Genomic DNA, 16499 nt, shown 5'->3' with positions numbered 1-16499 from the left:
TATATATCACAACTAATTGTTATTCTATTTTTTAGTTTAAAATAATTGTGATTTTGGATGTTAGATAGAGTAACCAAATTTTTATTTTGGATATTTACAACATCTTCCTGTCAAACTTTCTCAATACCAAAAGTATATATAGTTCACATAATATTATAATTATATATTTTATTTATGTGTAAATAGATTCATATGAAGAAGCAAAACGTAAAGCAAATATTGCTCAGGTAACATCTGATGTATCTGAAATTGAACAAAAAGAAACGCGTAAAAAAAGAGCTAAAGTGGTAGAAAGTTCACCTTCGCCTTCTCCTAAAAAATCTAAATCTAAATTAAAAGAAATAAGTTTTATAAAACTGCCTGAAGTATTTAGTAAGTATTATCTAAACCAATATTAAAATATAATCAATATAATATAAATACTTATTTTGATTACATTTTTAGAAAATAAAAAAGTGAATCCTGCTTACGATGAAGATTCTCTAACTCGTTTGATGATAACGATAAAGATCCAGATTTTATTCTTGAATGTAAATGTGTATAATTAATTTCTAGAAAAATTATACCTATTTTTTTTTCCAGCTTTACAATAATTATTATCTTTTAATTGTTATCTTTTAGCTCCAGATATTTGTGAAATTACCTCACCAATTGGAAAGATTAGAGTAGAATCAATGACTGATTCAAAACAAAAAAACTGAGTTAAGTTCTAATTCACAATCTATGAATGACGTGCATAAGTATTCTACATCATCCACTAGTAAGCCTCAAAAAGTGAATGCGAAAAAAACCTTTTCAATGACTCACAACTGTTCAGTAAGATTCTTGTATAACGTGTTTAATTTAAAATCAAATATTTACAGACTTTATTAATTATATTATATTAAAAGTATTTATCAAATTTTTGAAATTATTTGTTTATTGATCTTTATAGGTTCACCAATTAAGTTGCAACAAAATATGGATATATCACCTTCTTATAAAAATACTAATTTAGAGTTTTCTTCCGATTTCAGTTTGAATCAAGGTAAATTACATTGTACTCTTTTTACTTAATGTTATAATAATTACTATTATTTTTTTACATTTAATAGGAACAAATTATCAATTAAAAAGATTTGAAAATACTGTCAAAAATAATAATTTAGATGGTTTGATGTCTACTGCAGGTATAACCATATTATTTAAAATTATTTATGCCTATTGTAATTATTACCTTTTATAATGTTACAATTTGACTGTCATAACACCTGGAGAAATCAGTAAAAAAAATTTTTCATTTGATTTTAGATTTTTAAAAACATGTATTATCTGTATTGACACACCTCAGGTTTGAAGTTAATAATATGGCATCTACTCAACGTCTCAACAAATAATGACAACAAACATTGAAGTATTAATGGGAAATGCAAATAAAACACCTATAAGTTCATCCTTTAATAATGATGTAAACAATTTTGATATAAATGAAATCCTCCCAATTGAAATGGATCTTGCTCTTAAAGAATTTGAATCAAAGATTAAAACCAATGAAAATGATTTTAGACGTGTTCTGGTAAGATTGTCCTTTTTTAATGTAATTATATTGTGCCATTAATTTAACACATGTGTTCTAGCAATTAATCCTTGAAAACCAAAATATTATATTTCCTACACATTTTTACATCATAATCTAACAAATATAATGTAAATATATAATACTGTAAAAACCATTTATCCCATAACTATATAATCTTAATTTATAACTTAATTATCCAATAATAATAATGTAACCTCAACCACAGGCTAATGACCTATCTGTTGGACCTAGCATTTATTCTCAATAAATAAAAAAAAACATCATAATAACTTTCACTATAAGAAAATAAGTAGCTTTTCTCATATTTTGCATGTCAAAGTAATGATGCATATTTTTAATCTTATTAATTTTATAAAGGTTCTTGGAGTACCTACTATATAATTTTAGGTATTAATAAATGGTAGGGGGGGATCAAAATAAATTTGTATGGCAAACTTGTAGGGGGCTTTGCCCGTGATACATCATCAGATTTCTTTATGTTTTCCTTAAATAATAAACAAGAAAATGTATAGGTATAATTATTATTAAATATTAAGTATTATTAATTATTATTATAAATTATTAAATTCTATTTATTTTTAATAAACTCATTCAAATTTTTTATAAAAATGAATATGACATAGGTACCCAATAGTTTATTAAATAAACTGCAGTGGATGCAGTTAAATTTTTAATAAATTTTTTAACTGGTGCTTATTTAATTTTGCATAATTTTAGCGTGAGTTTTAATACTAATTACAAATTATAATAAGTGCATAAAATACGTCATACATTATATTTTGTACGATTTTAAAATATTTAATTCTTTGCCTAATAATGATAAGTAGGTATTTTGAATAATTAAAAATTGTAATACTTACGTCAAGACCAAATTTTAAAATAATTCAATGGAGTACCTACTACTATAGTTGCTCGTAATTTACTTTTTTTTTGCTCCATTTTTCTTTTAGCTTATAAAAGTAAAATCAATTACTAAGTTGTCTGACACTGTGACTACGAGGGAATAACATGGTGTGTACACACTGTGTAGTGTATACGTAATCAAAATAATCAATGTGTAAAATTTTGGTGAGCATTCTTAGTATTACTATTTGTTCTACGAAATGTAAAACTTGAAGTTACATTTTTATTTTTTATTATTGTATTATGTTTTTGGAATGGTTGGTTTTTCCCATTATCGAATTACTTACTGTCTATAATCTATATGCATGTATTGTGTAGGAAGTAGGTACTGTACAATGTGTGGCAGGGTACCCAGTGTTTATTAATAAATAAGAATTAAAATAAATCAGGCAATTTATTTTGAAATATGCTTACCGTTTACCGGATAAATATTTTTATAACTGGGTACTTAATATTTATACCAAAACAACTAAACATTTTATTTTTTTTTAGTTTCGTAATAATTTATAAATTTGTATTTGAACTATTTGTAGGTATAAGACAATATAGAAATACAGCTCATGGAGGGGGGGATCTATCCCTCATATCCCCCCCCCCGTAATTACGCCACTGCCTAACGTACATCACTATACAGGTACCAAATTTAACAATATAATAAACTCCTATCGCATATTGTAGTCTCAATGGAGGAAATTAACTTTTTATAATATGTAATATTATAATATATTATATGTAATCTCTGTATAACATAAATAGGTACCTATTTCATATCAATTAAATGTTCTCTTTGTAAAATAAATATAAATCACAACTCCCATTTTATAAACTTTATCATATTGTTATCAATTATTAGTACTTATATCAATTTTTTATTTATAAATTTCAATCATTTAGGAATGTTTCGTGATATATTAAAATTAAGAACATTTTTATTTTATATTTATAACCTACTAAGACAGGGTAACGGGCTAAATTTTGGGCAATGGGCCGCTTAAATTTTTTGGAAATGGGCCGTCGTGTGGTGAAAATAAATTCATGTTTAATATACGATAAGTTCGTAACAACTCTAGATGTAATAAACCAATAAACATAATATCAACCATTAAACCACAATATACCTAGGCATCTGGTAGGCAATTGCTATAGTTATGTAAGCTATTGCCTATCATTATAATATTTTTGTATGAGCTTGTGTTGCACCGTTGAAGCAGGTGGTGACCGCAGTGCACGGCCTGTAATAATAGTATAATATTATTATTATTTTTATCAGTTATCATCCGATAGTATATTTATTAAACTGATAAATTTAGAGATGTTTAAAAATAGGCTGTTGATAATAGACAAACCACCATATTTTGTATTTTTGTCATCAGTTCCAATTTCTTATCTATAAGTATTGTGTATTTTTGTGTTGTTTTGACTTTTGACTCGTAAAATTGAACAAATTAAAAATTAATTATGATGAGAAAACATTAATACGCCCGAAAGGAGGAGCAGAAAAGGCTAGACTTAAAAGGTCACTTGGTATAATAGCTGTTGGAAATGATCCAAAATAAAAAAAAATTTTTTTTTCAACTGTCAAACCATTAGCTGCTTTACCTACTTCTATAGTAGGTACAGTTGTTGTAACAGGTAACTTATGTTATATTAATTTATAGTAATACATTTTTACAAGTATTTTAGTATTTAGCACAAACTGTTTGTTAATTTAACTAGATACATACCTAATCATTTATTTGCTATAAAAAAAAAAAAACTAAACATTTTATAATTTTACATTTTATAATGTCCGTTTATTAATCCTTCACAAGATTAGGTAGCATGAATAGAATAATATAAAAAAAACATTACCTATTACATAGAAAATACTTATTTTTAGTATAATAGTCATTACTTATCCTAGCTTACTAAATATTTATATAGGTACTCAATTGATTATAATAGATGTATTGTACATAGGAGGTGTATAGATATTTTATTATATTTATAATCAATAGCAAATTGATAAAATTAAATTAAAAAACGATGATTAGTGATTACAAATTTATAATTTGTATAATTAACTATATAATTAGGTTTGTTAGTAAGTAGTATGAGTAACTGTTCTTTTTTAAGCTTCCAATTTAACATTGATGATTTTTCAAAAAAACAGCATTATTATGCTCATTATTAAATCATATAAATAAAATTGAATTAATAGAAAATTATTTTTATTTTAACTATTAAAATTAATTGAGATATCTAGTGAAGCATTACATCCTTCAGAATTAATACATATTTCAAATGACACTAATGGCAATAATTCTACTACAATGAAAGCTGTAGTTGAGCATAACTCTGTAAGTATATTAAATGTTTTTAATAACATGAACAAGTAAACTTATTTATTTTTTTAACATTTATATTTTATAGACTTCCAGCCCTTCTACAAACATTGATGAACTTAATGAAAATTCATTTTATACTAATGTAACAAACATATGCCAAACAGTTATAGCTGATCAGGTAAAACTATAATATATTTTTAATAATTAAAAATGTATAAAAATTCAATCTTACATAATGTTTATTAATTATTACTTTCGAGTTATCCAAGTGATGTGGATACAAGAAGTAAGACACCTGATAACGTTGTAGATTCACTAAATTATTTTAATAAACCTTGATTTAAGTTCAAGCTGAAAATATTAGAAAAGCACCGTTTTTTACAATACAAATTGATTTTATCCAAGATATTAATGTGCATGACCAGCTTGCAATTATTATTAGGTTTGTGACTGATGATATAAATGAAAAACTATTAGCTATTGTTGATTGTAAAAGTGGGAAAGGTAAAAATCTATATGATATTGTATGTAAAGCAATAAATGATCTTAATCTAGATGTTAAAAACTGTATTGGATGCAATGAAAGTACTACATTATTTGGTTTGTTAAATTCAATAGCAGTGTTTGTCAGAGAATCATATCTTAGAATGAACAAATGGCATGAAAATAGCAAGTATAAATTTATTTCTTGTATCGGAGATACACGTTGGTGGGCTAAAGACAGATGCTTAGCTAAGGTATTCGGTACCTATTTAAATCCTAATGAATGCTTGTATGTTGAAATTATACAGATATTAAATGAAATTTATGAATCAAATGGATTTGCTCAAGATGTGCGCTTTAAAGCAAAATGTTTTATTGATGGTCTTTTAAAATATGAAACTGTCCTGACCCCACATATTTTTCAAGAAATATTTGTATACACTACACCATTATTATTATATTTACAGACTAAAAGAATGAATAATGTACATGCATTTAGCATGGTAAAAACTACAATTAGTACTTTGCAGTCTAAAGCCAGAGACTTTAATCATATTAAAGATTTGACAAGGACATTTATTGAATGGGCCAATTGTCAAATGGATGACGTAGAATTAGAATATAATATTGAAGAAAAGTTTCCCATGAAAAGAATTAAAAAGAAAAAAAAGATGCCGGGAGAAATAGCTAATTGGCCAAAAAGAATACAAAAATGGCAAATTTGTTAAATATGTAATTTTATTGTTTCATTAAAAAAATGTCCAATATTGTTAATTATTATTATTTTTATATTATATTATTATTTTATTATGTTGTTTATATGATAATATAATTTATAATATACATCATGTATTTATGTGAGAGTTTAATATTGTCTATATTCATTATTATATTTATTTAACGTATTACAATCAGTGGCGTAGCCAGGGAGGTTGCCAGGGTAGTAAAAAAAAAAGTGTAAATAAAAGACAATATATTTTATTTGTATACTTAGCACTACACCCATACAAAATTCCTGGCTACGCCACTGCTTACAATTCATTGGGTATGTAATACACTAAAATTTAATAATCTTAATAATCAAATTTTTCGGAGGCTTATCCCCTTGTTAGTACCTTGTCAAAAATTTATCGTAAAAATGTTGGGCCGGTGAACATGTAAATGGGCAGCTTAGAAGTGAAAATCTCGATGGGCCGATACATACCATTCCGGCCCTGTACTAAAATTGTTTTATTTTATGCTCCAGCGAACCGACGTCTGAGAAACTTTTTGTTGTAATAAACTGACTGACTAAAAACTATATAATATATATTTATTATTATAATTTTTATTTTAGCAAACCTATTTGACCAAGTTAATATAATGATAATTATAAATTATCATTAAAATATTATATACTATTATTATTATTATTAATTATTATTTTTGACAGCAGCTATATCTAACATTTGGGTATAGCTTTGGGGATTTTTTTTCCTAGTTTTGCAGGCTATTTTTTTACGATTCCGATCGAAAAAAAGATCAATAAAATTCGATTCGAAATGGTAGACATTTCGTACAGTTCACCAAAAGAACGGCAGGCGAAAAAGTAGTACCTATATCAAAATTGTTATATAATGTATTTTGAAATATTATCACCAAGCCGTGGGGGGGGGGGGGGGGTAGTCGATCAAATATTTGAAAATGTTGTTAAACTATAAAAAAAAAACCCATTCGGAAACTGGAAAATCGGATGCGATAATAATTAACTATCTATAAGTCGACGGTATAAGTTGATCGCTACGATCGCCGATTATAAATCGCTGAAACTCTCAAAAAATCCGTCGGCAATGGCGGAGGAAAGAGTTTCGATAATTCAAATCGTAAAACAAATCAGCCGCGTACGAGGGATGATGATCGGTCACCGGCATCACTCTGTAGACGGTGGGCGGCTCATCGGATGTTCTAGACAATTCTCGACGTCTTTCAGCCGACAAAAAACGCAAGTAGATGTGACGTTGGTCAAAATATTCTTGTGACAGCCGCGCCATTGTTTGGGCGTCCGCTGCGCATCGTTGGGTCGTTTCGCACTGGGCAGCCTGTGTCCACACACAGTCCGGCGCCGTTCGTCGTTTGCCGTCACGCGTGCACCGTCGACCGGTCGCCGGTTTTGACCAACGCTCTCCATCAAGTCCATAAGACGTTAGTGAACCTTCGGGCCAGGGAAGTTATATATTATTACAGAGTACCCGACGCCGTCGCTCTTGACTCTTTGAGCACTCACGCCTGACGCCTGCGCTTCTAATTGCGATCAATCGTTTTATTTGTGATCATCAATAAACTGTAAGTACTATTCAGCTCTTGATTTTTAACGATACAATTTATGGGCATTTTTCCTATTTTTTCTTGCGTTAGAATTAATTAATTACGTGTTCGTGCTACACACTGCACCTGTTCGTTATATTTTTTTTCTCCAATTATTAATTCGTTGGCTAAACTACTTAATTTATTTTTAACTCTTAGATAATACCTAAACTTAGTATATTAATCATCAGGTATTTATTTTCAACTTAATTTAATTATGTACCTAACATTTAATTTTCATTAACCACAATATTCAGGTGTTTACATTTAATGTCACTCATTAATTGACAAAAATTGCATACCTACCTGCTTAAAAAAAGTTTTCTAATATTTACAGTGTTTAATTTTATATTAGTGATGGGTCGATACTTTAGTGTTCGTTCCAGAGTAACGAGTACACTGGTGAAACGAATAGGAACGAATACATCTGATCATTCCTCAGTTCCATCGGTACATTAAACTTTAATGATTACTTTAATGATTAAAGCATCAAAGTACAAAATGGTCCCTTACTGTAGGAAAACGGGTAAAGTTCATGATACGTTCCTATGTTCAATCGTTAGATGGTACAAATACTTAACAATATAAATATATAATATTTTATAACTACCTATTTAAGGCTTAAAGAGTTTAGAAATTACCTAAGTTAGTTGTGGAAGTTTTAGTTTATTTATTTTATAATTATTATAATTAGGTAATATTATTTTTTTTTGCAGCTTAAGTGAAGTGATTTTTTTACATTTATATTTTTATAATTATTTCTGCTGAAACTTAATTTATTAATCATTTTATATTGTAATAAATTGTAAAATTAGTATGTTTTGCAGTTACTTAAACAGTTCAAATAGTTTGGCTTATGAAGTCAGTGTACACTGTACTGCTAAAATGTTAGGCACAATGTATTCGTTCTAATGGAGATTGAAGAAACGAGAACCTACGTGTCTTGATCAGTCGATCGTTCTGTGCATTACAAGTAGTGTTCGAGTAATCCGATTACATTTTGTGTTACTAAAAAATAATGTAACAAGTTTTTTGGAATCGTTACTTTATTGTAACTTTAATGATTGGAATAAATCCACAAAAGGAATGAAAATTGCCATCACTTTTTATTTTATATTATTAAACTAGGTACTTACTTAATTTATTTTTAATTTATAGGAAGGTATTTTATTGAATTAAGTTTGATTAAGTATTTAATTAAGATTTTAAATTCACACTTTTAACTCTTAGATAACAAATTTATTATATTTATTAGGTAGGTACCTATTTATTTTCTGCTTAATTTAATTATGTACATAACATATTTTCACCTCCATTATCTACAATACTTAAGAGTCTACACTAATAAATTAACCAAAAATACATACACTTTGTTAGATTCATATACCTGCTTAAAAGTTTTTCGAATATTGAAAGTTTTTAATTTTAGATACCTGGAGACGTTACCATGACTGCAACTGAAAATGTTGAGACCTTCGCTTTCCAAGCCGAGATTGCTCAGCTTATGTCTCTCATCATAAACACATTCTACTCCAACAAAGAAATCTTTTTGAGAGAATTAGTATCCAACTCTTCTGATGCATTGGACAAAATTCGTTATGAATCGTTGACTGATCCATCCAAATTAGAATCTGGCAAAGACTTACACATTAAAATTATCCCCAATGCGGAAGAAAAAACTTTGACCATTATTGACACGTAAGTATTTTTATTATCTATATAAATGAATAGGTTTAAATATAAAAATCTTTCCTGACCATAATATTGTTATTTTAGTGGTATTGGTATGACCAAAGCTGATCTAGTCAACAACTTGGGAACCATTGCCAAATCTGGTACCAAGGCTTTCATGGAAGCCTTACAAGCTGGAGCTGACATTTCTATGATTGGTCAATTTGGTGTGGGTTTCTATTCTTCCTATTTGGTAGCTGACAAGGTTACTGTTGTTTCCAAACACAATGATGATGAACAATTTGTGTGGGAATCTGCTGCCGGAGGTTCATTCACCATTCGTACCGATCCTGGAGAATCATTGGGCCGTGGTACTAAGATTGTCCTTCAGATCAAAGAAGATCAAGCTGAGTTCCTTCAACAAGAAAAAATTACCAGCATCATCAAGAAGCACTCCCAATTCATTGGCTATCCAATCAAATTAATCATTGAGAATGAACGTACCAAGGAAGTCAGTGAAGATGATGCTGAAGAAGATAATGAGGAAGAGGTTAATGATGAAGCAGAAGAAAAAAAAAAACCAAAAATTGAGGATATGGGTGAAGATAAGAACGAAGACAAAAAAGATAAGGAAAATGACAAGAAAAAGAAGAAGACTATTAAAGAAAAGTACTTGGATGAAGAGGTCTTAAATAAGACAAAACCAATCTGGACACGCAATCCTGATGATATCAGCCAAGATGAATATAGTGAATTCTACAAATCCTTGACCAATGACTGGGAAGATCATTTGGCTGTCAAACATTTTTCTGTGGAGGGACAACTCGAGTTCAGAGCATTGTTATTCATTCCCAAGCGTGCGCCTTTTGATATGTTTGAGAACAAGAAGAAGAAGAACAACATTAAATTGTATGTTCGTCGTGTCTTCATTATGGAAAATTGTGAAGACCTCATTCCAGAATACTTAAACTTCATCAAGGGTGTTGTTGACAGCGAAGATTTGCCGTTGAACATATCCCGTGAAATGCTCCAACAAAACAAGATCTTAAAGGTTATCAGGAAGAACTTGGTTAAGAAATGTTTGGAATTGTTTGAAGAATTGGCAGAAGACAAGGAAAATTACAAGAAATGGTATGAACAGTTCGGCAAGAACTTGAAACTTGGAATCCACGAAGATAGCCAAAGTAAAAAGAAACTCTCAGACTTGTTGAGATTCCATTCCTCAGTCAGTGGTGATGAATCATGCTCCCTAAAGGAATATGTTGCACGTATGCAGCAGAATCAAAAACACATTTACTATATAACAGGTGAAAGCCTCGAACAAGTATCTAACTCGCCATTCGTTGAACGTGTTAAGAAACGTGGTTTTGAGGTTTTTTACATGACGGAACCCATTGATGAATATGTCGTCCAAACAATGAAAGAATATGATGGCATGAAATTAGTGTCTGTCACAAAAGAAGGTTTAGACTTGCCCGAAACTGATGAAGAAAAGAAGAAACGCGAAGATGATCAATCCAGATTGGAAAAGTTATGCAAAGTTATTAAGGACATTTTGGATAAGAAAGTTCAAAATGTTGTCATCAGTAACAGACTTGTTGAGTCTCCGTGCTGTGTTGTCACATCACAATACGGTTGGACTGCAAACATGGAACGTATCATGAAGGCACAAGCACTCAAAGATTCATCTACCATGGATTATATGTCTGCCAAAAAACACTTGGAAATCAACCCAGACCACCCAATCATTGAGACACTCAGAAAAATGGCTGAAGCTGATCCTAATGACAAAACTGTCAGAGACTTGGTTATCCTTTTGTTTGATACGAGCTTAATGTCATCTGGCTTTGGACTTGAAGACCCACATGTTCATGCTTCGAGAATCCACAGAATGATCAAATTAGGTTTGGCCATTGACGAGGATTTTCCAGTAGCTGAAGAGAAATATGCTGAAGTTGAAGCCTCCGAGTCAGTTTTCGAAACTGATGCTGAATATTCTTCTCTTATGGAAGAACTTGACTAAATAATTACAATGTAAATGTTTTTTGAAAACTATTTTCTATATTTTTTATTTTTAAAAATTATTTTGAGACTGGTTTGTCCATTTTTTTTACATTGTATTCCAAATTTGTTCCAAAATTAACTACTTCATGGCAATTTATTTAAATCTGGTATATTTGTATAATTATCTAATATTTAATTTACACTTTGCTTGAAATATTCTAGTTGTATAAAGTGTTTACGAGTCTTACAGATAATAAAATAAATACATGGAATAATTTTTTACTTAAACTAAACTCATATTGAAATTTGTTAATCATTGCTTTATTACCAATGATAGGCTTAGACATAGTATGACATCCATTCTGTTAAAATTTAAATACAGATTATGGAACTGTGGTATACACAAAAAATGAGTATAGTCAGTATAGATAATAATAAATCAATTATATTCTATGGTTTGTGTCTCACTTTGTGATGATATATGCTACATTTAGAGTTAGTTGTGATTGTCAATATTCTTGTTTGACTATTAATTGTAACTACAGTTTTGAGGTTTACATCATGATTTTAATTAATGAATTATTTTATTGTTATTCATTTAAATTGAAAATCTGGTCATCTAGAACTTAAAACAATAAACAATCAATTGAATGAAATTAACTTTGACATGATATGTTAAATTTTTATATTTTGTCAATATTTTTTATTAGTATAAAGTTTGTACTATACTCAATTGACCAGTGGCTTTAAATTTGGATGCTAGTTTACTATTTACCAAGTACTATAAACATTAATAATTATATATACTTTTTTAGAATTTTGTTAATTTTAACTTCGCAATGACAAACGGGTAAACAGTGTTTGGTATTAATATAGGTAGTTTTATTTTATACATTTGACTTATGAATTATATACAACTACTGATTACTATAATTTATATAGTACTTAATAAAGTTTTTAAATAGAAGAACTTCAAATTTTATTTTTATGAGCTAATTCAACTCCTGGTGCATCATATTGTTTGTCATTGATAGAAAGTATATATTTTAGTCATAATTTTAACCGCAGTAATGTCCTTATGTATAGTAAATTTGTGTATCACATATAAGATATGTCTTAACATGTCTTATGTGACACATAAATTGACAATGCATATGGAGATTAGTACTTATTTTATTATGGGATACAATACAAAATAAATTATTTAAAAATAACATTATCTTTGTTAGAATCATAATATAAAACTACATTTAATTTTACTTAATTATTGATACCAAATAGAATGAACTACACAGAATTTGGTTATTTTTTTCTATTTACCACTACGCGACTACCTTACAGTATAGTTCTGAAGATAAACTACAGTTTTAATTATAATTAAATATTAAACATTTTGATATCAATTGGTTTTAAAGTCCTTATATTAATTATCATTAATGTTAATTATTAATATTATATCATATTGACAGTGGTGTACACAGATATTTTCAATGGGAGAGGTTAAATAAAGAAATTAAATACAATTCACATATTACACCTATATGTATAAAATATTTTTATTATATTCCATAATCGCATTATTGTTACCTATATACACAACATTTTGTAAGGTGATTATAATTTGTATACCATGGCGGCACTGCTTGAATAGAATGAAATAATACATTATGATTTAGGAGTATACTGTTCGTTAGCCAACGTAGTGTATATAATAATTATTTTAGTATTATTTTATATTTCAAAAAATTTTAATTTAATAAATTATGTTGGCCATAAAACATTCAAAATATACTTCTCAAAAAATTCTCAAAACAAAACTTTAAAAAAAAGTTATTACGTTTCAAATTAATTTACCTACTTAAAAAAAAATATTTATTTTTTAAAAAAATGTAAAAAGACTGAAAAATAAATTACTTGAATTAAATAAACATATTTATCATCAAAATGTGTCTAAAAATTAGAATTACAAATTGGAATTTTTGAATTTTTCCAATAAACAATTTAATAATATTTTTATGATTGGTGTCAAAGAAATATTTTATTATACTATTAAAAAAATAATGATTATAACAAAAGTTATTTAATTTGTCAGGTGTTTCTGTTACACTTTGTATAGGTCAATAAGCACAATTATTTAGAGAAAAAATATAGAAATAAATATGCCTTTGCTATTTATAGCTAATCAACTCAGAATAGTGGGCCCAGCCTTTCCAAGTCCACCCCTGAGCAGAGATATAATTGTTATGCACTAGAAGCTAATGAAAAAATAAAATTCAAAAAAGTCCATGGAATATTAATCATTACCTAACCCAATACTTTTCAGTTTTTACTATAATATATTATTATTAATATTTTAGATTCTAAGCGGAGCAAGGAAGCTTGTGGTTATACAATGTTTATTTTTCTTTTTATCATATAAACACAATTTCTACCATAAGGAGTGTTTTGATTTCAACATAGTATAGTACATCAAATATTTTTTGTTTTAGAAAATTGGATGAAGATGGTACTTTAAAGAAGTCATTTTTTGATTTTCTCAATAGTTTTTAACACCACGGGAAAAACGACCAAAGTTTATTTTTCTAACATATTTTTTTCTAAAGCTTTGTTTATCAACATAGAAACGAATAAAATTTAAAAATTACCTAATTCCAACTTTTTACATTATATACAATTAATGGTTACTTATTAAATATTAATACATAATTATGATTCATACATTTTTTTTCGTCTACTCAGAATCGTTTTGTATTGAATGCAATCATTGTATTAAAATTGTATACTGTAATTATACACTATCCTTTCTGAGAACCTAAGGGACGATAAGGGTCAAACTTCCAACACCTGCTGACCTACTCAACCTCACTGCACTTACCCGTTTTTTCTTTACATGTGTAAATAAGTAGGTATGTTTATTGTATTAGTACTCCATCACCACCGGTAAGTGGTATGTGGTGAATGTGCAATTAAACTGTATATTATATCACATATAGGTACCTATTACGAAAGACCATCGTTATTAATACACAATTACGTTGGAATAATATTACATTATAATATTTTATATGGGGCAGTAAACCTGCTTCGATTATTTTCAATAGTATCTACTTATCTTCTTATTATATATATATATATATATATGAAGTGAAGGTTTTAAAAATAACATTACACTTGTAATTTAAACTTTTGACATACACTATACATAAAACATTTTCTGTCTTACATCATAAAATGTACTCTGTATTACTAAATAATACTATAGTATAGATGTCATTGCTTATTTTGTAAAGAAACTACTTATAGATACTTTTAAAATTAGTTACTAATTAATTACTTTTAATTATATTTATAATAAAAAAAAAAAAAAAAAATAATGTTAAATTTTATTAGGTCTTACATCTAATTGTTAAATTTTTATTTTTTAAATCAAATACAAAAAAAACCAAAAATAGTAATTGAATGCAGTTTTTGTAAGTGCTTTTAGTTATTCAAAATCAAGTACATTTTGTTCTGTATTATTTGCTTTTCAGGATTGATTTTTTTTAATATTAATCCTATAGCTTTAACTAATTGTTCGGAACTTAAATTGGAACGATTCTTAAACTTGTTGATGAGTTGAGCTGAAGTGAATGGTTTTCGTAACAAATATCGTCGAACAGCCTCTTCAGTTATATCATGTGTATCAAACATTGTGACTGGCGACAATTCCTCTTTAACTTTTTTCTGTGGGGGTTCCAGGCTAAAATGTAAATTCAAGTTTTTATTAAATGTTTAATTATTTAATTAAATAAATGAGCATTACCTTTGATTAGATGATATGTTTGGTATACAAATTGGATCATTACTATTTGTTTTCATTCCATCCAAATTAACTGGTATTATATTAATTGGTACACTGTCCATATCTGAATTTTCTGAATCTGCAAAAACAAAATACATGACAAATTGACAGTAAACAGTTTGTCTTAGTTGACTAATGTTGACTAATGTCTTAGTTGACAAATCAAGTTTTAAATTAACTATTAATTATGTGAGTACCAGTATTGTTTTTGACATTTATATCAGTTGTTTTACTTTCATCATCTTTTGCTTCAGTGTCCTCATCAGATGCCAAGAGACTCTTTAATGCTTTTTCTTCAGACACCCCCTTCAATTCTTTAGTTACTTTAGCTTCAACATCCGACACACTAATACAAAAATAATAGTTATTTTATTTCAAGCTTAGAATTTGTCAGATAATTACTCCTCTGAAGAATCGGATATATAATCCAACTCTCTTCCATCTTCATCACCATTATCACTGTCTTCCGCTGCTGATTTGTCAGATCCTTTCGACTTATTTTTTGGTTTAGTTTTGACTTTTCTTTTTTCTATAAAATTTAAATGGTTTAAAGAGTCACAAATATTTTAACACATTATACAAATACAAGACTGTAAACTTTTCCAGACTAAGGTCATTTTTAAGGTTATTAATTGCCTATCAAAAGTCTTGAAATAAATCAACAATGATATTTCAAATTGTATAATATTACTATCTCTATATAGTGTTATAAGTGTGTGTGGTACCTTGGTGTTTACCATAGGTAAATTCAAAGGTGGGAATTAACTAGTTAGAAAGTTAAAGTTGAATTTTTTTTACCGTTTTACTTAACAAGTTAGTTAATTTTCTAATCAACTTAACATGAATTTAACTTGTTTAATTGACTGTTGAAATAGCTAAGCTGTTCTTAGTTGATTTAAAAATAATCTGTTAAGACGATGCCACGTTTTTACGATTATTCAGTTTTTAAGTGAGTTAGAAGCATTTTTAATTTACACTAAAGTATATACGCATAACTTTCTAAAAAATTAAACTATTGTAAAAACCAAGATACGAACACAGATAATGTTCTTACCATCAAGTTTTATAATAGGTCAATTCACTCAAATTTTTCACCGAGCTTAACCTGATCTGCTCAGCATACATTTGCTATATTACGCACTTGTAAGACGGATACAACACATGCGGGCGTGGCATTTTCTTAAGCTAACAATTTTTTAGAAATTTTTACTTTTTATGGTTTTATACATAAATATTAATATAAAAATAATCACATGCTATAATAATTAAGAATACACACATTATATATTAAGAGGACGTGATACCCGTATGTGTTGTCTCCGTCTTACAAGTGCATAACATAGCAAAT

At 28.0% G+C, this 16499-nt stretch overlaps 2 protein-coding genes across 2 annotated transcripts in view; one reads left to right on the top strand and one right to left on the bottom strand.

The window, feature by feature from the left end:
* Positions 1-9067: 9067 nt before the first annotated feature.
* Positions 9068-11493, top strand: LOC100168702 (heat shock protein 83-like). The gene is made up of 2 exons (XM_008181382.3): positions 9068-9333; positions 9412-11493. Exons 1-2 carry the CDS (start codon positions 9083-9085, stop codon positions 11327-11329), a joined length of 2169 nt encoding a protein of 722 aa, XP_008179604.1. The 5' UTR covers positions 9068-9082; the 3' UTR covers positions 11330-11493.
* Positions 11494-14790: 3297 nt separating this feature from the next.
* Positions 14791-16499, bottom strand: part of LOC100574780 (general transcription factor IIF subunit 1-like) — a 4754-nt gene continuing 3045 nt past the window's right edge. Inside the window, exons 7-10 of the mRNA XM_016801661.2 lie at positions 15554-15680; positions 15349-15497; positions 15113-15230; positions 14791-15049 (exon numbers count right to left, since the gene is read on the bottom strand). Coding sequence (XP_016657150.2) covers positions 14791-15049; positions 15113-15230; positions 15349-15497; positions 15554-15680 — 653 coding nt within the window. The remainder of the gene's footprint in view (positions 15050-15112; positions 15231-15348; positions 15498-15553; positions 15681-16499) is intronic.

This window comes from Acyrthosiphon pisum, chromosome X (genome assembly GCF_005508785.2).
Source record: "Acyrthosiphon pisum isolate AL4f chromosome X, pea_aphid_22Mar2018_4r6ur, whole genome shotgun sequence".
Taxonomy (NCBI): Eukaryota; Metazoa; Arthropoda; class Insecta; order Hemiptera; family Aphididae; genus Acyrthosiphon; species Acyrthosiphon pisum.
Note: the sequence above shows the minus strand (reverse complement) of the source record. Positions and strands in the feature narration are given on the sequence as shown.

Coding starts and splice junctions, on each gene's coding strand:
- LOC100168702 (XM_008181382.3), top strand. CDS start 9,083: ATGACTGCAACTGAAAATGTTGAGACCTTCGCTTTCCAAGCCGAGATT. Junction 9,334..9,411: donor ACTTTGACCATTATTGACAC/GTAAGTATTTTT, acceptor TTGTTATTTTAG/TGGTATTGGTATGACCAAAG.